Genomic DNA, 27466 nt, shown 5'->3' on the forward strand with positions numbered 1-27466 from the left:
TCCCTTCGACTCTCCACCAAATGATGAAATTACCAACATCGGACGGTGTAAAAACAATATACGGGGAGCAGCATGCTGCAAAGGAAATGTTTGCAGACGATGAGGTGACCCTATATCGACACTATCAACCACGAAAAGGTAGAGCATCAAAGATAAACAGGAAGTCAAATAGCAAGCACAGCCACCGGCCTCAATCGAATCAGGGAAGCAAGAGATAGAAGAAGAAAAGGAGGATTTTCTAACCCCTCGAACTTTTGTTGTTCCCGAAGATACCGACGCCACAAAATTAACGGTCGAAGAGCTGGAACAGGTTATATTGATCGAGTACCTGCCCGAGCGAAAGGTATACCTAGGAACGGGATTAACCCCCGAACTCAGGAAAAACCTTATTCAATTTCTTGTTGATAACATGAATTATTTTGCTTGGTCCCATTTAGACATGACAGGGATTCTACTGGAGGTAACGACATATAGGCTAAGCCTGGACACTAGATTCATACCGGTGAAGCAAAAGAGAAGACCCCAGTCCGAAGTAAAGCACGCATTCATAAAGGACGAGGTAATAAAACTCCTCAAAATAGGATCCATTCGGGAGGTGAAATATCCCGAATGGTTAGCCAATGTAGTTGTAGTCCCTACAAAAGGGGACAAACTTAGAATGTGTGTATATTATAAGGATTTAAACAAGGCGTACCCTAAAGATTCTTTTCTACTTCCTAACATCGATCGCATGATCGATGCCACGGCCGGCCACGAGATCCTTACTTTTCTCGATGCCTATTTCGGGTACAATCAAATCCAAATGAACCCGTAAGACCAAGAAAAGACTTCATTTATTACCAAGTATGAAACATATTGTTATAATATAATACCCTTCGGGCTAAAAAATACAGGAGCTACTTACTAATGCCTAGTGAATAAAATGTTCGAAGAACAAATAGGTAAATCAATGGAGGTTTATATTGATGACATGCTAGTTAAGTCCCTGTGCGTAGGGGACCATTTGGCTCATTTGCAGGAAACGTTCGAGATTTTAAGGAAATGCAACATGAAGCTCAACCCCGAGAAATGTACTTTCGGGGTTGGTTCGGGCATGTTCCTCGGCTTCATGGTATCAAATCGGGGGATCGAGATCAACACCGATAAAATCAAGGCCATCGAAGACATTGCCGTTGTGGACAGTGTAAAAGCCGTACAGAGGCTAATTGGACGGATAGGTGCCTTAGGTCGATTCATTTAGAGGTCATCGGATCGAAGCCATAAATTTTTCTCTTTACTCAAAAAGAAGAGCGATTTTTCCTGGACCCCAGAATGCCAACATGCATTGGAAGAGTTGAAGCGATACCTATCGAGCCCACCACTGCTTCACACTTCAAAGGCAGATGAAAAACTTTACTTGTACTTGGCAGTATTAGAAATCGCGGTAAGTGGTGTCCTAGTTCGGGAAGAGCAAGGTACATAATTTCCTGTTTATTATATAAGTCGAACCTTAGGAGAAGCAGAAACTAGATATCCTCACTTAGAAAAATTGGCACTTGCACTGATAAGCGCCTCTATAAAGTTAAGACCATATTTACAATGTCACCCTGTATGCGTATTAACCACTTACCCACTTTGTAATATTTTGCACAAACCCGAACTGTCGGGCCGATTGGCCAAATGGGCTGTCAAACTTAGTGGGTACGATATCGAATATCAACCCTGGACGGCCATCAAGTCTCAAATTTTAGCGGACTTCATGGCCGATTTCACGCCAACCCTCGTACCCGAAGTTGAAAAGGATCTCCTGTTCAAATCGGGTACGTCATCAGGGGTATGGACCCTTTTCACAGATGATGCTTCAAATATGAAGGGGTCCGAGCTAGGTATCGTGTTGAAGCCGCCCACGGGTAGCACTATTAGGCAATCTATCAAAACTTCTAGGTTGACTAACAATGAGGCCGAGTACGAGGCCATGATTGCAGGTCTCGAGCTAGCTAAAATCATGGGGGAAGAAGTCATTGAAGCCAAGTGTGACTCTTTACTCGTGGTGAACCAAGTAAGCAAAACCTTCGAAGATATGTGGACAAGCTGCAGGTAACTTTGCACCGTTTCAAGGAATGGACTTTACAACATATACCTCGAGAACAAAACAGTGAGGCCGATGCACTAGCAAACTTAGGGTCGTTGGTCGAGGAAGATAAAATCAGCTCGAGGACTGTCATTCAACTCTCGAGATCCGTGATCGAGGAAGGGCATGCCGAGGTAAACTCTACAAGCTTAACCTGGGATTGAAGGAATAAATATATTGAATACTTGAAGAATGGAAAGCTCTCATCGGACCCTAAAGAGTCGAGGACCTTACGAACCAAAGTTGCTCGATTCACATTGGCTGAAGATGGAACATTATACAGAAGAACATTCGATGGACCATTGGCAGTGTGCTTATGACCAGGAGGCACCGATTATGTTTTACGAGAGGTCCATGAACGCACTTGTGGGAATCACTCCGGCGCCGAATCACTAATTCACAAAATCATTAAAGCAGGATACTACTAGGATAACATGGAAAAAGATACTAAAGAGTTTGTTCGAAAATGTGATAAATGTCAAAGGTTTGCACCGATGATCCATCAGCCCGGAGAACAACTTCATTCAGTCCTCTATCCTCATGGCCATTCATAAAATGGGGGATGGATATCGTCGGCCCTCTTCCATCGGCCCCAGGTAAAGCTAAGTTCATTTTATTTATGATTAACTATTTCTCTAAATGGGTTGAAGCACAAGCGTTCGAGAAAGTGAGAGAAAAAGAGGTTATAGACTTCATCTGGGATCACACCGTGTGTCGATTTGGGATACCCGCAGAAATAGTATGGGACAATCGTAAGCAATTTATCGGCAGTAAAGTGACAATTTCTCGAAGACCATAAAATAAAAAGGATATTGTCAACACCGTATCACCTTAGTGGGAACGGACATGCCGAATCGACGAACAAGACTATCATCCAAAACCTGAAGAAAAGGTTGAACGAAGCTAAAAGGAAATGGAGAGAAATTCTGCCCGAAGTCCTTTGGGCGTATCGAACAACATCGAAGTCCAGTACATGGGCAACTCCGTTTTCCTTAGTGTATGGCTCTGAAGCCTTAATTCCAGTCAGAGAACCCAGTGTAAGGTTTCGACATGCATCGGAGGAATCGAACCACGAGGCTATGAATACTAGCCTCGAACTATTAGATGAAAAATGAGAAGCGACACTTGTTCGAATGGCTGCAAAAAAAGCAACGAATCGAAAGGTACTACAATAGAAGAACCAACCTTCGCCACTTCAGGGTTGGGAACTTAGTCTTAAGGAATGTCATCATCAACACTCGAGATCCTAATGAAGGGAAGCTCGGCCCGAATTGGGAAGGACCCTATCAAGTCCTCAATATAATCGGAAAAGGGTCTTATAAACTCGAAACGATGGACGACGAACCATTACCAAACAACTGGAACATATCACTTCTCAAACGATATTATTGTTAAGATATGACTTTCTCCCTTCTTTCATCTATACATATTCGATGCTAACTCATTGCAGGAGTTCGACCAAAGACATCGAGACCTCAAGTTTTAAAGTATGCGTTGCACTCTTTTTCCCTTAGATCGGTTTTTATCCCAACTGGATTTTTCCGGCGATGTTTTTAACGAGGCAACAATTATGTGCTACCCGAGGACAATTCAATAGTATCCAAGGCTTCTTTTCAATCAACCTCGAATACTGGAGGGAATCACCCTCCGATGATGTATTCTCGAGAAGAGTACTTCATGTCAAAGGGCCTCGATAGAGAAGCTTTGTAATGGACCAAACGGTCAAGTAAACCGTGTCCATATAAATTAGTCGAGCCCCGATGGCAAAATATGTACACATATAGAAACTATTCAAAGAAGCACTCTCTCTTCATTTAAACATTTTGTGTCTCGAAGAAAATTATCTACTTTACAAACTTCATGCTTATGATATTGCGAGAAACGGCTCAAGAGCCAAAGTGCAAGTATACACTCGGGAACTACCATCGATGATAGGCGTATTCGAGTGTATATTCACAAATTCATAAGACATCAAAGAGGCACCCCTCGATCTATAGGCCAAGGCCATAATTCTCGGGGACTGACATTTCAAACAAGTTCGAAATGTTATTGGAAAATAAGCCCAAGGCTACGGCCAAACTAAAGGCTACGTCCAAACTAAATGCTACGACCAAACTAAAGGCTACGGCCAAACTAAAGGCTACGGCCTAAATAACGAGGCTTGGAGACGTCCGAATTCCGCAATAATGATAGGCCTTCAAATTCTCTGAATAACCGGTTAAAAAAGGCTACCCTCGGCAAACAATCAAAATGGCTTCGATAAAATCGGCCCTCGAAAAACCTTAAGAGGTATCAAATTGTCTTTAACACAAACGTGCTAAGGCACGAAAAGTAAAAGGGTTTCAACCGACATCGGACTTTGTATTTTAAGCCGAAAAGGGGAAATAATAGCCATCTTTTAGAGGCCATATGGGCCCAACCTAAAAGAGCCTAAGGGCCAATACATTTAGAGTTCGAGACTTTGTTCTTACTAAACTCGGACCTAAGGGTTCCACTATTCCAAGTTCAAATAAAGTTGACTTGAACTTAGCTCAAGGATCCGCCATAAAACCTTAAGGGGTATGTTACTGCAAGCTCGAAAATTACCCATTACTTGATAAAAACCTAAGGGTTTATTCTATTCTAAATTCGAAACATACTCAAACTTAGTTATAAAAATAGTGCTATCATGGTCTCGAATATATTATTGAACCCGAGGACTCGCCCTTGCGTGTCTAAAAAACCTAAGGGTTTTGTTCTAAGTCCGAGCTAGAGTTCACTTGATTACAGAGGCTGCAACAATAGAATATTCAAAAACACATTTGAACATAAAACTGAGAAGGCATTCAAAAAAAAGTTTTTCTATTATATATATTGACAGAAAGGGTTATGTACAAGAGACCGATCAAGGTCTTACAAAAAGGGAAACTAAGTCCTAACTACGGCCGATTTTGACCTCTTCTTCGGGAGCAACTTCTCCTTTAGGCCCCTCATCAGATCCGCCTCGACTGCCTTCTTCATCATCGTCTTTGTCATTGAAGGAGGCAAGCTGCTGGCTTCGGCCTCAAGCACCGTAGCTCGGGCTATCTCCTCGGAGAGGTCAAAACCTCGAGTATGGATTTCCTCGAGGGTTTCCCGCTGGGATTGACACTTTGCCGAGTCGATAATCCATTGCTCTCAGTTAGAAGCCTCCCTTACCTGCATTTGAGCAGCCTCAGCATCGGCCCGATACATGGCAACGGACTTGTCCGCCATGAATTTTGTCTTCTCGGTCTCCGCCTTGGACTCACCAAGACCGGTTTCGAGCTCCTCGATCCTCTTGGCTTGGGCCAAACTTTTCTATTTGACGCCCCAAAGTTGAACCTCGGCCGATGACAGTTTGGCCAAGGCAGTTTCTTTTTCTGTAGCCAGGTGGTCCATATTCTCCTTCCACCGATCACAATCAGCCTTGACCTGATCGACTTCTCCTCGAAGTAACTCGATCCTTTCAAACTTTTGCTACAGCTGAGATAACGAAGTATTAGCTTCCACAGTTGGTCGAGTCCATACTCTATCAAAAGGATGCTCACTTGCTTATCTATCTCAGCCTCTTCCTCACGAGCCTTGGACAAATCCGCTTGAAGGTCCTTTATAATCTCGTTTTTTTGGCCGCAAAGAAGCTTCAGAGCGTTCCTCTCCTCTGAGACCTTTTGGAGCTCGGTTTCACACTGGCTGAGGTCAGCTCGAAGCTTGGCGAAGGCCTACACAAAAAGGAAAAACACAAGTCAGATTTAGAAAAAAAAAAGAGTAAAGAAAAGAAGTGTCGTAAACAGATTCTTACCCGAGATAAGAAACGTTGGGTCTCTTCTAAAAGAATCGAAGCTTCACTAATATCGGAGGCATCATCGACTCCAGTAAAGTAGTCCCGAAAGGGATCCCCTACACTAGATCCTCCGCCTATATCAGGGGTCTTCAATTCTCGAGCTTCTCTTAGCGTCTCCTCAGATAAAGTCGGAAGAGAAGGCAAGTGACCTATTGTTATGGTCCCGAGCAGGTCGCTCGAGATGCTCTGACCGATCTTCGGGGTCTCAGAACTGGCCTCGTCCGGTGCAGCTGTAGATGGCCAAGAAATGATCTCGACCTCTGGTAATTCGGGATCCCCACCCGATTTCTTTTTGGAGGCCTCCTCGACACGAGGCTTGATTTTAACAGCCGCCGTCGGATCGGAAGGTTTGGAGACTTCGACGGATGTCCTAGGTCGGACCGTCAGTGCCGATGCATTTTTATCTTCTTTCTCTTCTTCGTCTTTTAATTTTTGGACCGAGTCCATCGTGAGAGCGATTATTTTTCTCCTCACCCTTCGAGGTTAGGGCTTGGTGTCCTCAGACTGCAAGGAAGGTTTCCTCTTTTTGTCTTCCCCCAGCTTCGGAACCGGGGACTTGATTTCTTCCTCGCCACTTGAAGGCCTCAAAATGGCATCCTTGGTTAGACCTACATGAAAGAAAATTAGTGACGAATGAAGTATAAAAAGTATTTCAAGTGTTTCAAAACATGAAAAAGGAGATCCTTACCGTGATTCTTGGCCTCCCATCTGCCCTTTGCCAAATCACGCCATGCGCGTTCGGCGTAAATGGAAATCGAGGCAAACTTCCGAACCCAATCCTCGAGGTCAGGTACCGCTTGAGGCTTCCAAGGAACAACTGCATGTCAAAAGGAGACATTAGGCGAAGTCGAAGAAGGTACGAAGAACAAAGTTTAAAACATCACTTACGATTGAAGTTCCACTACTCAGGGAATGATATCTTCTCTTCCGGGATAATGTCACCGGTCCTCACCCGTACAAAACAGCTCATCCAAACCCGATCCTTATCCTCGTCGATGCTTAAGATCAAGGCCTTCGTTGCCCGATGTTGGAGCCTGATCAGTCCTCGATAGATTCGAGGCTGGTACAACCGCATGAGGTGATTTAGAGTAAACTCTAGCCCCTCGGCCTTGCTAGAGAAGAAGAACAATATGATTACTATGCGCCATAGAGAGGGGTGGATTTGGCCGAGGGTGACCTGATACCTTTTGCAAAGATCAATAATCACTGGGTCAAGGAGACCCAATATGAAGGGATAAGTGTAAACACTTAGGAACCCCTCCACATAAGCGGTGATGCTCTCTTCGGGAGCAGGAATTTGCACCATGACCTCGGGACCCCAGTTGCTGCCCCTCTTTACGGCCTCGAGGTTGCTCTTTGTTATCGAGCACATGTACATAGATACATGCTCGCATCGGCCCGGGATCGATGAAGGGTTTTTGACCTTGAAATCAAATTTTAAATTAGACGGGCCGGGAACATACTCGTGGGCAAGCGGCTCCACCGGCACCTTACCGCCGGACGGCCGGGAAGAGGAGCAAGAAGCTTTCTCCTTCTGCGGTACAGTCTTTGAGGTTTTCACCATTTGTATAAGTAAAGAAAAATGAAGGAAGATGAAAAACTGGTAGGTTCAGTGCTAACGAAGATGGCTCTACAGGCGGCGAAAAGGAGGAGACGAAAAGAGTGAGAAGGCTTAGAGGTTTGATTAAAGCAAAAGTAAAGTTTGATTCAGTGAAGAAGCGGGTATTTATAGGCTCACGACGATGATTCGGTGGCACTAGTGGCCGACTGCTAACTGACAAGCATTAATAATTTGGGGAACTGAACCGACGGGACGTTTCGATTACATCCATCACTTACGTCATGATCGAGGTTTCAAGGCTCAAAACGTTTCTTATCATTTTATTCCAAGAAACGCGGGGACTATCTATATACGGTCGAAATCGGGCATTTCGGATTTCGAAGGTACGAGGAGCTGCCTCGAGAGTGAGCTTGTAATAGACCAGGCTCGGGCTCAATGGCGGAGTATGAAGTATAAAGATCGAAGTGCTCGCCGAAGATCAAGACCGAGCATGACTGACTTCGAGTAGGGCATAATAACGGAATGACGAGATATTAGCAACCGACCGAAGATCTCGGTGAAAATCTTGGAACAGATCGAATCAAGCGGTTATTGACGCCAATCATGGGATTTGTTTCCGTTATTAGAATTGTACCTTATTTAGGATTCCTCTACTATATAAAGAGGGACCCCATTCATTTGTAAGGGGCATTGATTCACTGATAAAGTTATACAAAAATACTGTTCTTTAATTATTTACTCTCCATTATTGTTCATCGTTATTGATCCTCAGTTCTTTAATGTTCTTCCTATTCAACCTCGAGACCATCTCGAATCGAGGTCGACAACGCTGCTAGAATACTGGTTTGATTTATTTTCTTATTCAGATTATCTATTCATTTTCTTATTTGTCAATTGATATTGGATTAAATCACGTATTCTTAAAATCACTAAATAAGTTTAATTGTTACTCGAATTTCTGATTCATAATAGTTATTTATCTGCATGGAGCGTATTTTTCAACGCTGCGGAATATATAACTTTTTGAAGAGTTACATATATACCTTACTTATCAAAAAGAAGATTTGGAGTTTTCATCTTCTAACGTTGTTATTACAATTGACTATGGCAATTTCAAATGCTGCCCGCAACTTGTCTGAGTATGAAGTAATTTGAAATTTCAAGCTAGCTATATTCATTTAACAAGAGAAAAAGAATCTTGCACAGCCAATTATATAATGCAAAATAGTGACGCCAATAATATACATGCAAGTAATTGGACGAGCTGCCGCACATCAAAATCCAGATTACTAACAAATATTACTACTAATTAATTAAGCATTAATATCCAAATGTTGAAGGGGAGTCGAAGTTGCTGGCATGGGACCATGAGGTCACATGTTTGAGCCGTGAAAATAGCCTCTTGTAAAAATGAATGATAAAGCTGCGTACAATAGACATTTATGGTCCGATCCTTCCCCGGACCCCCCCTCCCCGCATAGTGAGAGCATAGTGCACCGGGTTGCCATTTCTAATATCAAAAGGCTGAGCATATAATTTAGGTAAAAGCACGCAGGATTTATTAGTCCACAATTCGTAGATAGCTAAAAATAATTACACCGAATTTTTCTGGATGATATGTCTTTTGACAATTATATCCATCCATCAGAGGCTGACTCAGGATTTGAGTATGATGGGGGCGCCATTATCATTAGAGTGAATTACCCAAAATTTTATTAGCGAGTAAAAGAGTACATATAAACTCTAGAATAGACAAGTAAATAAGCAGCATAATCCACTATATAATATAAACTTGCTAAGCAAAAAATAACAATAAAGTAAAAAGAGCTTACGCTTTGATTTAAACAGACTCCCCAATTGACCCGCGAACACAAACTTCAACTTCATCATACTTCCAAATTAACCTACGAACACAAATTTTAAAATAAGTATTCCAAAAAAAAATATTCTTGCACATCCTTGCGCACACATGAACTAAACTAGAATAAACTTTAAAATGTAAAACAAGTTTAGTGGCCTTAATAATAATTCGTGACATACAAACAGTAATCTACTGTTGTCCCAAAAAGAGAACTAAAGAAGGCACAACTTAAATCAAAATACAAACTTCAATATTATAGAATATCTTTAATTGATACTAATATAACAAAAGTACATCATCCACTTATACTTGAACTCGACGCGTTCTCATACTCTGAAAACGGTCAATAATAACATCATTGCTTATATTTGCAAATACTTCTTTTTTAAAGTAACAAACTAAACAATCATTTAAAAATGCATCACCAATACTACTACGCAATTCATCTTTGATGTACTTCATGGATGAGAATGCTCTTTCTACCATTGTAGTCGCGACAGGTAAAATTAGAGTCAACTTCACAAGTAAATAAATAAGTGAATATGTCTCTACAAGATTTGCTTCAACCAACGCTTTTGCCAAATCACCAATTCCTTTCAAATTCGAGAATCTAGGGTCACCATGTTTCATGTGCAATATGAAAGTGTCAAGTTGGTGACTAAGATCTCGAAGGTTCAATTCACCAAACTCATCTGGATAATACTTGGCCAATGTCATTATTCTTTCCTTATCAAAATTAGCAAACGAATTAGCCGGATTCAAGCTAGCCATACCAAGAAGCAAGTTACCACTAACAACATCAAAACAACTGTTAAGCTCCTGAAGTTGCAAATTAATCACTGTATAAAAAAGCTCAAAACGTAAGTGATGTAAATAAGTAACACTAGAAGGCCTACGCTTCGACTTTTCAGTAATATAGAATTCTTCCATATTGGGCACCAAAATTTCATGTTTAGCACAAAACAAAGAGACTTCATCCATTAATGATTTTCATCCTTCATCTCTCATTTGTTGCAACCTTTCCTTTGTAAGGTCAAGAAATATCACGGCATTGACAATATCTTGCTCTTTCTTCTGTAAAGCTTTACTCAGCTCGTTCGACATTAACAATACCTTCAACATCAAGTGAAGCATGAACACAAATTCAAATGAATTAATTTTACTCAAAACAACTTCTGCTTGCAATCTATCATTAGCCTCAGAACCTTCATATTCAATCACCGCAAGCACATGAATAATAGATACAAATAAAACAACAAAGTTATCTAATATTTTACAATGTGATCCCCAACGAGTGTCACCTGGCCTTTGAAACCCTCGTTCTTGATTTAATCCTTTCCCACTTTGAACTTCACCACTCTCTAGCAACCACTCCAATAATTCTGCTTGATTGCCCCGAAGTTTATCTCTACGTTTAAAAGATACTCCAATCACATTCAACACATTAGCAACTATAGCAAAGAAAGTTTCTACCTCCTTATATTTTTAGCAACCGCTACAAGCATCAACTGTAATTGATGAGCAAAACAATAAATGCAATGTGCCGAAGGAATTTCTTGCAAAATTAAAGCTTTAAGACCATTTATTTTTTCTTGTATATTACTAGCTCCATCATAGCCTTGTCCACGTATTTTGGATGGACTTAATGAGTGTTTCATAAGCAAAGAAAGTATTGCTTCCTTCAACGACTTTGCAGAGGTATCACCAACACGAACAAGACCAATAAATGGCTCGTTCACTTGGCCTTTTTTTTTTGTCAACATACCGCAAAGCAAGGGCCATTTGTTCATGGTATGAAATATCCTTGGACTCATCAACTAATATCCCGAAATAATTTTCATCTAAATCATTGATTATAGCTTTTACGATTTCTTGTGCACAAGCACTCACAATGTCCTTTTGAATTTTTGGCGAAGTCATCATATCATTTTTTGGAGCATGTTTCAATATGACTCTATCCACTTGGGGGATCCTCTTTGCAAGCCATTCCAAAAGCCTTAGAAAAAGGCCTTTGTTTTTTAAAGAATCACTTTCATCATGACCTCTAAAAGACAATCCAAAGTATAAGAGGAACCTTGCAACATCGATTGATGCATTTAAACGAATTCGGTGCTCATTTCTTTATTTCTCATATTGCTTATCAAAAGCAACTTGAATTGATTGAGATTGATTTGATAAGTCTAATATCTTGTTGAAACACTTGTGGTGGAGGCTATTTACTTGACCAACATGTAAAGCAAGTCTTTCCGAAACTTTATTCCAAGCCTTAAAGCCCGTTTTTGTGAAAGAGTCACCCGTGCTTCTATGAACATAATTATTTTTGAATAAATAACAACATAAATAAAATGCGGCATCTTTCTTCACACTATACTCCAACCATCTAGAATACGAATTTTTAAACCAACCCAGACTAAATTGACGCATTTTATTCCCGAATAAAGTTTTAGAAAACTTATGATCAACCGGTTGGCAAGGTCCATTTTGAATGTAGTGTCTTCTTAATTCATCCCGTATTCTAGGACTATATTTATCAATGGGTACTCTCTCTCCAGGATCGGAATTGAGTAATTTCTCATCAAACTCATCTATAAGATGGGAGGAATTGTTTCTAAGAGTAGAACTTGATTGAGAAGAATTAAACTTCGTCAAAAATACGTCCATCTCAATTCATAAGAACAAGAACTTCCTATAAAAAATGAGTCCAATAAATTTAAGAGTCTATCAAGAATATAAACAAACACAATATAAATAGAGCAATCACGCCCCTTTTATCAAGAATAAAACAAATACTACAACTTATTAAATACTAATACTATAACTCTACAAAAGGACCACTTGATATCTTCACTAATATTTACTTGTAAATTCTGGCTATGTTGCATAATTTAATTATATTTTAATACTTGATATCTTCACTAACCTTTAAATATAGTGTTAACTGCTAGCACAATATAATTGAAATTAGTGCTTCTCAAAATACTTAATTGACTTCTTTTTGTATATCAAGAATGGTAAACTTAAACATAAATTAAAAAATATGGAGACAACCATTCTTAAAGAGAAGCCATTCTTAAACAACCATTCTTAAACAATTTGGAGCATTTGAAAAATAGAAAGAGAAGCCATTCTTAAAGTTAAATAGCAAAAAATTAAGAGATCACTAAATTTCAGAGAAAATAGAAGTTCAACCTAAACAAAATTATTTGAATAATAGATTTGGGGTTTACCAAGAATACCTTTACCGGAAGAAGAGTTCTCTATTTTGAAGTGAGAAGTGACAGCCTGAGGCTGAGGGATGAGTTAACGAGAGGCGAGCTTTGATTTTTGATTGAGGAAGAACGGAAGAAGTGAAGAACTGGAGAAATGTTTAGTCTTTAGGGAATTGACGTTTGGGGCTTTTGATTGGGGTATTGACTATTATTTATAACTATTAAAAATTTAAAATATAATTGAATTGAGAAAAGGTGAAATAAAAAATTATAAATTAGTGAACCGTTGACTAGTGACTAATAAATAGTACTATTGTACTAGTATATAATTCCAGTTATAAGAAGTAAAAGAAACTTAAAAAAAAATTTGTAGAAGGCGGTTTCAAACCCACGCCGTATGACAAGGAGCAGAGCTTATGCTCAGAGGCAGACCATTGCTCTTCGCGTAATTTCGTTAATGAGGGAGCCAAGAAAAATATTTAAAGAGTCCCCAAAGTATATACAACTATACATAGAATATAAATATAAGATTTTTGCCGAAATTAACGGGTTCACGTGACCCCTCAAGGACTGGTGTAGGTCCGCCTCTGCCATCCATGGTGATATGGAGTACTTAAGTATGGAAGATAATAAACGAAATATTAAAAGAAAATAGGAAAGCCAATTGGAAGGTGTTTAATACTACTATACTAGTATATATACACGTAAATAGATGGAATGTAAGCTTTTAAAACTTTTAAGTTTATTCACAACGTAGCTTCAATGTAGAAAAACGAGAGCATGCTCAATTTTAAAATTTTTAAAAAAAAAGGAAAAAAAGGAGCTGTATTTCCAAAATTTTCTTGCCCCTAACGCCAAACCGTACGGAATCCCCTGACTCTCACTACTGCTCGACCGCTGCCCACTACAGCACTGTACCACTGCCACACCTACAACCTACAGTACTCGAGTATATCATATATCGTACCCTCAATACATCCCCTCATTTTGTTGGAATATTACTCCAAAATTTTAAGGATGACATGTCTTTGGTATACTCTATAACTTAAGTTTCTCGTTTCAAAACAGTATGGAAGATAATCAACAAAATATTAAAAGAAAATAGGAGGCCAATTGTTTAATTAATACTCACTATATAGTATACATATAGAGTGGAACGTAAGCCTTTAAAACTTTAACTTACAACGTAGCTTCAATATATGCTTGAGAAATACCAGAGCATTCTCTATATATCCAGTTCTGATCCCAGCCTTCCTAAATATTCAGCTCAATTTCAAAATATCCCACCCTGTATTTCCAAATGTTTCTTGTCCGAAAAGCCAAACCGTAGGCACTCCCCCGACTCACAGTACTGCTCGACCTATACCCCTGCGTTACTGTACCACTGCCACTCCTCTACTAACGCGTATACCACCTTACCTCCCCCCCCCCCTACAATACTAGTATTTCATATTGTAACCGTTTACCTCCCCTCATTTTGTTGGAATTTTCTGGAGAAAATTTCAGCATCTCTCTACTACTGTAGCTCTCATCACACAGCGCACAAACTAGCCACCAGCCTCACACAGCACACACGCGCACTACTCCGGCCACCATTGGTAGCCATGAACGGAAAAGAAGGAGCTCTATATGTTATTCTGATTACAGCTCGTTTTGTCTTCTGCTCATTAACCTCTGGAGATGGTGAGACTAATGCAACAGAACCTTTAATTTTTTGCTTTCTCCGTCGTGAATATATCTGTATTTTCTTCCGATAATGATGAAGCCTTTTGTGTTTTGCTTTTTCTGTCGTGAATATCTGGATATTTTTTTCCGATAATGATGAATCCTCTCTGTGTTTGCTTTTCCGTCGTGAATATCTGCATTGTTTTACCGATAATTATGAAGCCTTTTGTGTTTTGCCATAGATCTCTATTTTTCCAATAAGCCTTTTCTATTTGCTTTTTACGTCGTGAATGTCTGCATATTCTTCCATATTTCTCTATTTTCCGAGATGGTACTTACTTATACGTATGTTGTTTTCTTTTCCATTGCAGCTTATGATCCAGAGCCGGCTTAACGGTAAAGCCTCTAAAGCATATGCTTTAGGCCCCCAAATTTGGGGGCCCCAACTTTAATCAATAACAGACTAACAAGTTATCTTTTTTTGAGAAAAATGAATATTTTCAGGTTAGAAAAATATATTTTTTAATATAAAAAGAAAGATACTTTCAGATATGTTACTAATTAAAGTGACTGTTTTAGTAGCACTCTTCAAAAAAATTTATTTGTAAACAAAAAATTTAACAACTGAAATTATTATATTCTACATGTTACCTTTTTTTCTCATCAGAAAACATGTAAGTTATATAATTTTTTACACTATTTACTTTCTTTCTTGGTTTGTCCTAGACCAAGAGCCAATCAATCATATAACATCTATACACTTCTATATTTTCTATATTCTCTAAAAAAACTCCATGGCTTAGGAGCTATTAATAAAATATATTGCGTACTCTTTTTTATTTTTCCTCACGATTTCAAGCAATGCAAGGAGTTATTGAAGCAACAAAAAGATATTTTAGAATTAAGTGATCTGTTTTCTTGAATCAGATTCTATTAAACTAACTTACAAGTGTTATTTTATCTCATATTTGTTAATTTTATTTTCACTTTATAGTTATATATGATTTTTATCACTTACTAGAATTTAAATATGTCTGACTATTCAAAAATCAAAAAAGAAAGTGTTAGAATTTTACTATAATACCAAAAAGGATTATTAGGAAAAATCGATTATAAAAAATTACTATTAATTTTGCATCTCATATGTTATATATATATATATATATATATATATATATATATATATATATGTATGTATGTATGAAATTTTCTAAATATGATAAAGTTAAGGCCTCTCATCAATGTTGGCAGGCCACAAATAATATTTAGCCGCCCCAGTTATGATCCATGGGAGAAGGATTATGTAGTTGTCCGGAAGCTGGGGGGTGGGTTTTTTGGGGACACCTGGCTGCTGAAAAATGAGACGGACAATTCAGAATATGTCTTGAAAAAAATTAAGGTATTACCCCTTTTTCCCCTTACAATTTGCTCATGTGCTTAAGCTGTAGTTTACAGATTATTAGATACTGGTAATTGGGTGATGACTCAATTGTGTGTGTATATATATAGAGCTCAACCAATTAAGTGATTAAATGAAAATAATACTAGAAGATTGAAGTTATATTGATGGCTTAATGCTTTAGTAATAAATACAGGATAACCTATTTTTATGTAGAGCTTGACACCTTGAGAAAAAAAAAGAGAGATGCAATATATTGATGAGTTTATGATGAATATAGTATATAGTACGTAGTAGATATATTTGCTCAATATAGGACAAAATTCAAATTTAAAAACTGTAGCACTTCTTATATCTAGCTCTTGACATGTTAACATTATCACTTAACAATATTCTAGAACCTTATTCTGTTTTGTTGTGGCATTTTGTCTCATGATATTGAAACCTTTAATTATAAGGAAGAGAGAGAAAGAAGGATACTTTTTCCTATTTTGTGTTTGCTTTTCTCTGCATGTTCTATTTGCTGGTAGCATAGCAGGTTAGAAGTGAAATGTTTAAATTCTCATATTCTGTGTCCGTGTATATTGTCAAAACTAGAGTTCTAGAACTATCTACTATTTTTTAGTTTCCAGTTTATTTTGGGAGAAGGTGTTGTATTCAAAAAGGTCCTGTTGATATGGAATAAGCAGCGAACAAACTAGCTAGGTGCTTTTCCAGCCATACTATCTTCATGTTTTTCAGTTAAACATGTTTTTGGTGCAGCCTGTTTAAATTGTTAATGCTACAATATATTAAAATGGTGCGAGGAACACTTTTTGGGAATATTTATCTGCAGTTATAAATTGCATATATTGGCCCATTGTAATTGATTTGTTTTGTAGTCTCAGTTATCTGCCGGAGATGTTCGCTTCCACTTAAGTGGTATTCGCGAAGTCTATTTTGGCACAAAGCTGGGTAACGCGACGTCCACTCTTGGGAAGGATAACATTGGTAGATTTGTGAAGCATTTTGAGGATGAGGATAGCATACAGTTGATCTCAGTATTTGAGGGTACTCATTTGAAAAAACTTCTTTACAAAGACAATATGGATGGAGGTACAACACCAAGTGATTGGTGGGTTTGGATGCGTACCAAACCTAGAGGAAAGCTTGTAATGAAAAGCTTAATCCACCATTTGGTAAATTAAATAATGTCTTTCCTCTTGTTTTTTACCTTTAAATTCTGTTTTGTGTTTTTCTCTGGAAATCTCCTAACTTTAATGTTTATTGTGCAGTTATTAGCTGTCAAGTTTTGTAAAGATAACTCTATTGTGCATATATAGAGATATCAAACCTTGTAAGTTTTAAGATAAAGTCCATTCACTTGACTACCTGCTGTCAAATTTATCTAATATTGCCACATATATACTGTTTACCACTAAGCTAATATGCATACTGTCATGATTGCTTGCTAATTTTTAAAAATTTTCATTTCTTTGAAGCTAATATCGTGGTTCGTTTTGAGAAAAGCAATCACAGTTGCAGTGCACTGTATCCGTCCCAATCCTCCTAATGTGCATTTGTAAGTTACTTTTTGCTCCCTTTCTTTCCAATTCTAATTTTTCCCCCCAATAATTTAATGATGTTACTTTCCTATAGGAGATTGATTGATTTTGGTAGCAGCGTTGATAAATATGCTAAAAGATACTTGTATGGGAAAAGTGGACCAACAAGGTATTTATAAGTTGAAATAATTTAAAATCAATGTATTTGTGTGTATAAATATATTAACAAATAACCTTCTTTTAATCTCTTAATTAGTGGCGAGCAATATCAGTTTTTCATGCCTACTGAGGCAATTCTGGACAGACATTGGGTTCGATATCCACTCTCCACAGAGTAAGTCTACTCCTTTAATTTTCATTGTTCTTAATTATTAGTGTTGCCTAAATTAATTGATGTATTTTCTCTTCTTCTAATAAGTATGATTCTTGGACTGTGGGCCAAACTATTTTGGAGCTTCTGCTCGGGACTCCACGGGACTCCAGACGTCTTTCGTCTAACAGATTATGAAGCAATAAGATTCATAAAAAGGATCAATTATTTGGATGCCTATTCTATTATCCGGTAAGTAAGTTCTATTATAAAATTTTGTATGAACCGATGGGAGTAATATAATTATTGAAGTCTATGCCTTAATTGATATGAAAATTAAACTACTTGATAGGATATGTCAATTCTATTAGTGTCCTAATTTTATTAAGTTTCACCTAGTTTTCATCATTTAGAGAAAGAAATAATTGCATCATCAATTTCACACTATGAAAAAAGTGTCTCAATTTATTATTTTTCACCATTACGCAGGTTAGCTGGCATGACAGAGCAGTGCATCGGGCTACCTCGTGTTATTGAGCAAGAAAAAATGAACAAGCTCAACACGTGCTCCGAGGATGGGTATGCCGTTTACATTCGTGGTCGAGATCCATTACATTTGGGGTACGTTGTGTTACAAGTGTAACTTTTTATTCAACCTTTTCTAAATACAAAATGTTGATTATATTATACAAAAGAAATCTATACTATACTTAAAAGGTTATTAGTAATTAATGCGCATAAGTTTAGGTTCCCAGATGTTGAGCTACTTAGGCTAGTGCGGCTGTTGTTGGGAGGGGATCCGGTAAACATTTTAATTCGTGTAGGATTCTCCTATTGGAGTGGATGAAGCATTTGATCATCCGTATTTCACTGCTTCTACAAAGACTAGGCACTAATTGACTTTCACGATTAATCTTGAGATATCTATTCTTAATTCTACTCTAGTTTAATTTGTTTCTTTAAATATTAGTGATACTTATTGAAGTTATTCATATATTGCAGCACATTCTACTACTATATTGCCATGGTAGTTTGTCTGGTGCTTTGCATTTGTGCACGCTATGTGTTCAAAGTTTGGTTAGGTAAAAGTTCTAAAAAGGAAGAGAACAAGAACAAGAAGAGGAATTGAAAAGTTGCATGATGGACACCTTCATCAAAGAAAAGACCTTAACTAACTGCTCTTTTAGCATGGCCGACATTTCAATGTCCAGTCTGCCTACATCTACCTGATTAACTCTGGATATTGAAATTAGAATGGCTGACTGCCAAAATATATAAGTCATTCAGTACGTGGGAGAAAAAACTCAGACCTCAAAATGTCTTACTCTGCCTTTAAGTTTCCCTGATCCCCCACAGAAAAAAAGATTTGGCTTTTAAGAACTTTACAACAGCAAAAGGAAAGGGAAGAATAGATCTTTTGTGTTTTAAAATGGAGAAAGAAACTTAATGTTTAAATAAGTAATTTCCCGTTGAGAAAAACACACTAAAACTCATCGAAGATTTCCAGAAAATGACTAATCTTTTTCTTCAGCTGGATCTCTCGTATTTCTAGTTATCAATAACAATGAAGGTCCACAAGAATAAAGGATCATATATAATAATTAAATTAATCTCATTCCACTTGGCATAAAACTTGAAGCAAATTTAAGCTAACCGGGTCGGGCAAGGGAAACTACATTCAATTTTCTATTTGATTATACCAATGGACGTAGAAGAAGAAAAACAATACAAAAACCACTTGTCACATCTCATAAACAAAAAATTTACAAAACAGTACTAGAAGCTTATATTTATCTACTGAGAGAATGAATATTTTATCTACTGAAAAAATGAAATACTAAAGAAAAGCAAAGGAGCAAAAAGAAGCTTAAGAAGTTTTAAAAACTTAGATGTGCACACAAGTTTCCATCCTAGCTTTCGCTTCGCTGAATTTACTGCTACTCCGATCTACACGATGCTAAGTAGTTACCTCATCTCCTTTTGCTCTTGCTTCTCTCTCGATTAGTATGTAGGATCCTTCCTTAAACAACTTTAATATTCTTACTTTCATTTTCCTAGAATCTCGACAATTATAGAATATCAATGTGTATGGGTAAAATCGGGGATAATGTTACCCCCGATTTCCCAAAAAAGAAACGAGAGGGAAGCACGATCTCACACAACCTCGAGTGAAGCCGAAGGGTTCCTCGTTTCGGAGCCCGAGGAGGATGAACGGTGCATCCGGGATTCAACACGGCTGAACATCGGATCCGCGCAGAGTGAAGTTTCGAGATCAAGAAAAAAGTAAAACGGTTAAGCACGATGAGCAAGGAGCCGTAATATCCGCCCTCAACCGGATATTACAACGCAAATCCCGTCCAATATCAATTGCAAATCGGTATTTACCGAAAAGAAAATATTTTTACCTTATTTAGACTTGTACTAGAATTGAAACTCCTTTGCTATATAAAAAGGAGAGCTTTTTCATTTTTAACCACTACTAGCAGGCAAATCAAAGCAATAAAGTTCATTTTTGTCTTCTAATTAATTGTTCAAAGTGTTCCTCTTTTTTTAGTTACAACCGAACCTGTATCGAGGGCTCGATCAGAGCTAGTTTTCAGTGTTCAACTTAAAGTCAGGCTTAATTTTTCTATCGCATTTGGTTTGATCGTTTTATCTCTCTTTAATTTATTTATTTGTTGTTCTTAGATCATTCGTGTTAAATTAAATCACGTGTCCTTTAAATCGCGTATAAATTTAATAGTTACTCATTTTTAGGGTAAATTGCTTGGCACCCACCGTGGGGCTGAGGATAATAGTGGTAATTTAATGCGAATCTCCATAACACACCTTATTTTGCACTTGTTCTTTGAAGTTTGATTTCAGGTTAACCTAAGAATGTCAAATTCTTAGTCTTTCCACTTGAACGCTGATGCCGAATCAGGCCACCACGGTGAACATAATAATGTGGTACCTAGCAATGACCTGATGGTAGGATAAAAACCCGTATTTTAGCCATAGTTTGCACTCTAATTACTGTATTTTACGTGTGTTTGAGCTTAAAAGATAGTGAATTGTACTTGTTACGTATTTTATGCCTTGCAGGAAGTGATTCCGAGTTAAAAAGTTAGTTTGGAGTTAAATCGAACAAGTTGGAGCTTTGAAGTTTGTGTAAAAGCCCAAGAAATTAAGTCGGGATCACGTTTGTGAGGTTGAGGAGCAAGTCCGGGTGTCAAAAAAGTGGAAGAAATGAATTACTCTGAGAAAAAATACTGTTGCGTAGCATGGGGCGCGGCACGACTGTGTAAAAGTGGGTTGCATGTCAGATTTTAGCTCTCTGAATATCCTCACAAGAGCGTCGTATGGCGCGGCGTGGGGCGTCTGTACAATTTTCTTAGAGTTATTTTCTGTTTTGGCTAGGAAAGGGTAGTTTCGTCTGGGCCCGTTCCTACATGGTATAAATATATCAAAAATATGATTTTTAGAGGACTTTTGACCTACGAAAGATTTGAGAAGCAACTAAGGCAAGAAGATACAAGAATTCATCAAGATTTCAACCAACGATCGGTGCAAAATGGAAGTTTGTATCGAATCATTAGCATTGATATTTTTTATATTTTAAACCTTATTGAGATGACTTTTTCCATTGCTATGGAGTAATTTCCACTAATGTGTTGACAGATATGGTGTTTTGATAACTTGATTAGGTATTCAATTCTTGATAATTGTTGGAATTAATTGATGGAGTTTTAATTCGTATTGTGGAGTTATTTCTTATTTTGCTTAATCGAAAGGGGAGCTTGATATTGAATTTCTTTACATCTTATGCTCAAGTTTAAATTCGTGATTCAAATAGGTAATCGAAAGAGTCTCTTGAATTGTTAGTCGAACTAAAAAATAGGGAAATATTCGTGAGAAGTTACCCTTTAGACAATAACCATCATTTTATTCGTGGCAATTGTTCACCGCGCTTCAATTAGAATAATTACTAAAATTAACGTTTAATCGAAAGAGGAACATTAGCTTCAACTGTAATCTAATTATCTGTTGAATTCATGAGAATCAACACTATTATAGAGTGAACTAACTCAAGAATTCAATCCCGAGTCAATTAGCTTGCACCTGTCTAGTCAAATACCCTTATTTCTCTCATTGATATTTCTTCGTTGCTCATCTGCTGTCTTTTGTGATCAATTGTTAATTGCTTAATTTTTAGTAATTAATCGTAGTTGATAATCATCAAATCAAGTGTTAATTTTTTTGGATAGTAATCAACTGAAGATTATTCGAACACTGTTTAAATCCAATCCATGTGGAGATGATAATTAAACTATACTATCTTTGACTAGCGAGCAATAATTTGTGTTGTATTTTGCGCTCGTCAAATTTTGGCGTTGTTGCCGGGGATTGGCAATCAATAGTAGTTAAAATAGTTTTTAGTACAAATTCAGGAACCAATTTTACTTTATTGTATTAAGGTTTCTCACTTGTGTGCATGATACAAGTTTAACTTCTCTGGTGTATGACTCGATCTTCTTCAAAGGAAGTGATTCCCTATGAATCGGAGTTGGAGAAATACTTGCGACAACTGAGAAATGAAAGAGAATTAATAGAAAATTTCTTGGGTCATACTTCGACTCAAGATAAAATAGCAAACAAAGAGCTTTATGGAGTAGGCTTAGCTGCAAGAGAGGCAACAAAACTTAGAAGATCTCAAAATCTCAACTCTCACGTGACCTTAATATCACAATTTGGTCCAAAAAAGGTTGATGAAGCTCTCAAAGATGACTACTGGGTCAAAGCCATGAAAGATGAATTTGATCAATTTGAAAGAAACAAAGCGTGGGACTTGGTTCCAAAACCATCCAATGCTTCCATCGTAGGAACTAAATGGGTTTTCAGAAATAAGCTGAATGAATCTAGTCAAGTAGTTCGTAACAAAGCAAGGCTAGTCGCCCAAGGTTACTCACAACAAGAAGAAATCAACTACGATGAAACATTTTATCCTGCAGCAAGATTAGAATCCATTCAAATACTACTTGTTTTTGCTTCTCATAAAGGATTCAGACTATTTCAAATAGATGTAAAAAGCGTCTTCCTAAATGGATATATCTCTGAAGAAGTATATGTGAAACAGCCCCTGGCTTTGTAAGCAACAGTTTCACAAACCATGTATTCAAGTTGTCAAAAACTTTATACGGAATCAAACAAGTCCCCCGAGCCTGGTATGAAAAACTAAGCTCTTTTCTTCTAAATCAAGGCTTCAAACAAGGTAATATCGATACAACTCTATTTATTAAGCGTTCAAATTCGAGTAATCTTATTACTCCAATCTATGTAGACGATATTATTTTTGGAAGACCTAACTCTGTATTATGCAAAGAATTTGCTCATATTATGTAAGGAGAATTCAAAATGAGCATGATGGGAGAGCTAATTTTCTTTCTTGAATTACAAATCAAGTAATATTCCAAAGGAATCTTCATTAGTCAAACCAAGTACACCAAGGAACTCATAAAAAAGTTTGGAATGGAGAATGCAAAACCCATTGGAACTCCAATGAGTCCAATAACGACTCTTGAAGAGGACAAGAATGGAAAAAGTGTGGATAAAATAATGTATAGAAGAATGATTGAATCCCTATTATATCTCACGGCTAGTCGACCAGATATAATATTCAGTGTTTATAAGTGTGCAAGATTTCAGTCGGCTCCAAAGGAATCTCATTTGACTACAGTTAAATGTATCATTAGATATCTCATTCGGACCACTGAATTAGGCTTATGGTATGCTCATTCTAACAATTTTGATCTAAAAGGTTTCTCAGATACGGATGGCAGGTAATAGGACTGACAGGAAAAGCACTAGTGGAACATGCCAACTACTAGGAAATGCTCTAATTTCCTGGCATAGCAAGAAACAAAATTGTGTTGCCTTGTCAACTACTGAAGTATAGTATTTAGCTGTTGGAAGCTGTTGTATACAAATTCTTTGGATCATGCATCAACTTCTCGATTATGATTTAATTCTTACTTCTACTCCTATTTTTTGTGATAACACAATTGCTATATGTCTGTCAAAAAATTCTATGCATTATTCTACGGCAAAACATATAGAAATTAAGTATCATTTTATTTATGATCATGTTGCAAAAGGTGATATTTTGTTAGAGTTCATTAGCATTGATTCCCAACTTGCTGATATTTTTACAAAACCCTTTTGGAAGAACGATTTTGTCTACTATGCAAAAAGATCGGTATTGTGTCTATTGCGTAAAAAATATTTTGTATCTTTGGAAAAAAATTTACTTCCTTTTTGAGTTTGCTTAATTGATGGGTTTATTAATTTGATGTGAGTGCAAATATTACCTTCCATTGGTGTCGCCAAAGCAACTCCTTAGAAGTGTCATTTCAATCTGAACCTACTATTTCCTCTAACCGATGCAACCCTTCAATCTTCCAAGAGAATAGTTAAGTATCCTCCTCTTCTCTCATTCTTCATCACTTTTCACCAACTCATATACCATGGCTAAGAGAAACCGCTCATGCTCCACTGCCACAAGATGAAGCAGACGATTTTCAAAAATCCCAAAATCCTGAAGAAACCGTCGACCTTGAATCATCCCTTGATTCAGACCATCTCAAAACTGATAATGAAAGTAGTGACTCATCGGAGGATCTCCCTATAAGTCAGAAAAAGGCAGAAAAAAGACCCATGGATCAAACCCCCAAAAGGCATGCATGCAAGAAAGGGAAAGTGGAAAGCACTGATTTTGGGCCATATGATAAACTGAACTTCTACGGACCAAGTGAAAAATTGAGGTTTGAGTATTATAAGTCTAAATCTATTGCTTATGGACGCTCTTTAAGTCTCTCTCTTATGAAAGATATTCTTTGTGATGTGATTTCAATTTTTTATTTTTAATGTCTCTCTCCTCTGTTTGATGCTATTGGAAATTTTATGTATGAAGACCTTGTGAGCATGTTTTATGCAAATATTTTGTTAATGACAAAGATGATTTGGAGTCTATGGTCCTATGTAATCGTATTGTTCTTGATGCTTATCAATTTGAGAAGATTTTTTCTGCTAAGTTTCATGGATATGATGTTTTTGTGCAAAATTCATGTCCAAAAGACTTTGAAATTACCTTAGAAAAGGCAAAAGTTTTTCTGTCTGAAAACCCTCCTGACATTAGTCCTAAAAGTCTTAAGTTTGATCACCGTGTGTTAGTTCACATGATTGTTACTACTCTCCTTCAGTCTCTCGACACTTTGACTACTAGGGATATCTTTGTTCTATACTGCCTTATGAACAATAAAAGGCTTGACTATTTTGTGTGGATTCGTCAATATATGCTTGAAATTATCAGGGACATATCTTCTTCCGCTACTTGTTTACCTTATGGTTTGCTCATCTCACATATTCTTGAAGTCATGAAGGTTGATCTGGCACCCTTTTCTCCCAAGTACATTTGTAGCACCTCTGATAAAACAGACTTTGCTATGATGGGCTACACCTTAAGTGACGATGGATGGGTCAGACGTGCCAAGATTGATAGAACTTCAGTACAGGTTGAGCTAGCTACTGAACCAACAGAGCCTCAGTCGACTGCTACCAACAACTTACAGAATATTCAGCAAGGACTAGATGGGTAAAAACCATGCTCATTGCAATGAAAGAACAGATGGACAAGATCATGGAAGTCACTAAAGAAACAGGTACAAATGTGGCTAATCTTAGGATGGACATGAGAGATACAAGGAGGCAAGGAATCAGGGCATTCAACTCCATGACATAGAAGATGGACAAAATCACCAAAGAATTTGAAACCTCCTATGACTCTTTCAACACCAAAGTAATCAATACCCTGAAATACTTTCTGGGGAGGAACTAAGGTAGTTGTGTGTGTGTGTTTAAAACAATTTCTTCTGCTCTTTTTTTAATCGCTTTTGCTTTGGTCTGTAAGAACCATCACTATGTGCCTCTGCTGAAGGCATAGTATCTGCTACCCTAACTACCATGTTCATTATCTACTCTATTATGTATGTTCTGTATGCACTTTCTTCTTTCTTTTTGATTTATGTCAAAGGGGGAAAAAACGTGAGAGTAAAGCAGAACAAAGCAACAACTCAGGGGGAGCAGCAGTTCACAATTCCAGTACATGAAAGGGAAATGCACTTTGTTTACTCTTTTTGATTGTCATCATCAAAAAGGGGGAGATTGTTACACCTAATTTCAATGATGACAACAATGCAAATCTAATTGTACCTATTTGATTGTAGAAAATTAGGAGGACAATGCTCAATCAAAGGAAGTCAAGATGTCAAGGCCATAAAAAAGGAAACAAGATCAAGTGCAACGAGGACAATGCTAAATCAAAGGATGTCAAGACCATCAAAAAGGAAACAAGATCAAGTGCACTCATTATATGAAGACAAACCTTACTTCAAGGATCGATTTGGTAAAAGAAATCTGAAGATTCTGAGGATTGATCGATCAAGTCAAGTCACAAATCACTCCCTTGATTGTGAATGCAAAAAATGAAGGAAATTAATGAATCCAGCCCATCTCTTGAGCAAGATTCTGAGGCACTCCTTGGGTCAAAACTCTTAGAATATTTTGTTCTTCAATCAAGGGTCAATCTGAAATGGCAAGCTCAAATAGAAGGAGGTCGCATGATCTTAAGACTATCGTATAAGAAGACTGACAGGCTCAAGAAATCGATCACCCAACTTATCACTGTTTCTATGCCTTTCTAGTTCTTAGCACAAACACTGTATTCCTGAGTTTAAAAGTGTCTCAAAAGATAGAAAGTGCGAGAAAACAAAATAAGAGTTGTGTCAAGTTTGAAAATATTGTTGCTGAAAATCGTTGGTGGTAAATGATCCAAAAACCACTACTGCTATAACGAACTATTGAAGATCTAAGAGAACCCTTGTAACCCAAGGGGAGTGGATGTAGGTACCACACCGGTACTAAACCAATATAAAACTCATGTGTTCTCTGTTTTTTAAATTCCATGCAATTTATTTCAACTGCAAATCAAACATGCTGATATAGTGAAGTCGACTAATTCTCTCCTGAGTAGACTAAGTTTTTAATTTGGTTACAATTCACCCACTCTTGTATTTCAACTATCATGAGAATGGTGTTTTGCGACTCCAGGGTCGCCTATGTGTTCCTAATGATGATGGATAGAGGGAGACGATCCTAGAGGAGGTACATAGTTCCCAGTATTCTATTCATCCAAGTGCTACAAAGATGTATCGCGACCTGAGATAGCATTATTGGTGGCGGCAGATGAAGAAGGACATAGTTGAGTATGTAGCGAGATGCCTAAATTGCCAGCAGGTTAAGTATGAGCACCAGAGGCCAGGTGGCCTACTTCAGCAGATAGTTATATCGGAGCGAAAATGGGAGCGCACTACTATGGATTTCGTTGTTGGGTTACCGCGGACGTTGAGGAAGTTTGATGTTGTTTGGGTCATTGCCGAGAGGTTGGCATGTGACCAAATTGGCACACTTTATTCCAGTGATGACTATGTAATTGTCATAGAGGTTGGCCTAGATTTACATTCAAGAGGTTGTCTGGTTGCATAGTGTGCCTGTTTCCATCATTTCAGATAGAGGCCCTCAGTTCACTTCGCATATTTGGAGATCAGTACAGAGCGAGTTGGGCACTCGGGTAGAGATCATCACAGCCTTTCATCTACAGATCGACGGGAAGTCGGAGCGGACAGTTCAGATCCTGGATGATATGCTTAGAGCATGTATGATTGACTTTGGAGGGCAGTGGGATCGATTATTGCCTTTGGTCGAGTTTGCTTATAACAACAGTTATCAGTCCAACATTGAGATGGCTCCATTTGAGGCTTTATATGGTAGGCGATATCATTCGCCCATCGGATAGTTTGAGCCCGACGAGGCTAGGTTATATGGCACTAACTTAGTGAATGATGCCTTGGATAAGGTAAAGTAGATTCAAGG

At 37.7% G+C, this 27466-nt stretch overlaps 2 protein-coding genes across 2 annotated transcripts; both read right to left on the bottom strand.

Moving 5' to 3' along the window:
- Positions 1-6434: 6434 nt before the first annotated feature.
- LOC104102309 (uncharacterized) lies at positions 6435-10354 on the bottom strand. Its single transcript, XM_009609989.2, has 2 exons — positions 9706-10354; positions 6435-6559 (listed from the first exon to the last, which is right to left on the bottom strand). The coding sequence occupies exons 1-2, from the start codon at positions 10352-10354 to the stop codon at positions 6435-6437; spliced, it is 774 nt and encodes a 257-aa protein (XP_009608284.2).
- Positions 10355-10363: 9 nt separating this feature from the next.
- Positions 10364-11293, bottom strand: LOC138906330 (uncharacterized). The gene is made up of 2 exons (XM_070194869.1): positions 11139-11293; positions 10364-10781 (listed from the first exon to the last, which is right to left on the bottom strand). The coding sequence occupies exons 1-2, from the start codon at positions 11291-11293 to the stop codon at positions 10364-10366; spliced, it is 573 nt and encodes a 190-aa protein (XP_070050970.1).
- Between the last annotated feature and the right edge of the window lie 16173 nt (positions 11294-27466).

Source organism: Nicotiana tomentosiformis, chromosome 1 (genome assembly GCF_000390325.3).
Source record: "Nicotiana tomentosiformis chromosome 1, ASM39032v3, whole genome shotgun sequence".
Lineage (NCBI taxonomy): Eukaryota > Viridiplantae > Streptophyta > Magnoliopsida > Solanales > Solanaceae > Nicotiana > Nicotiana tomentosiformis.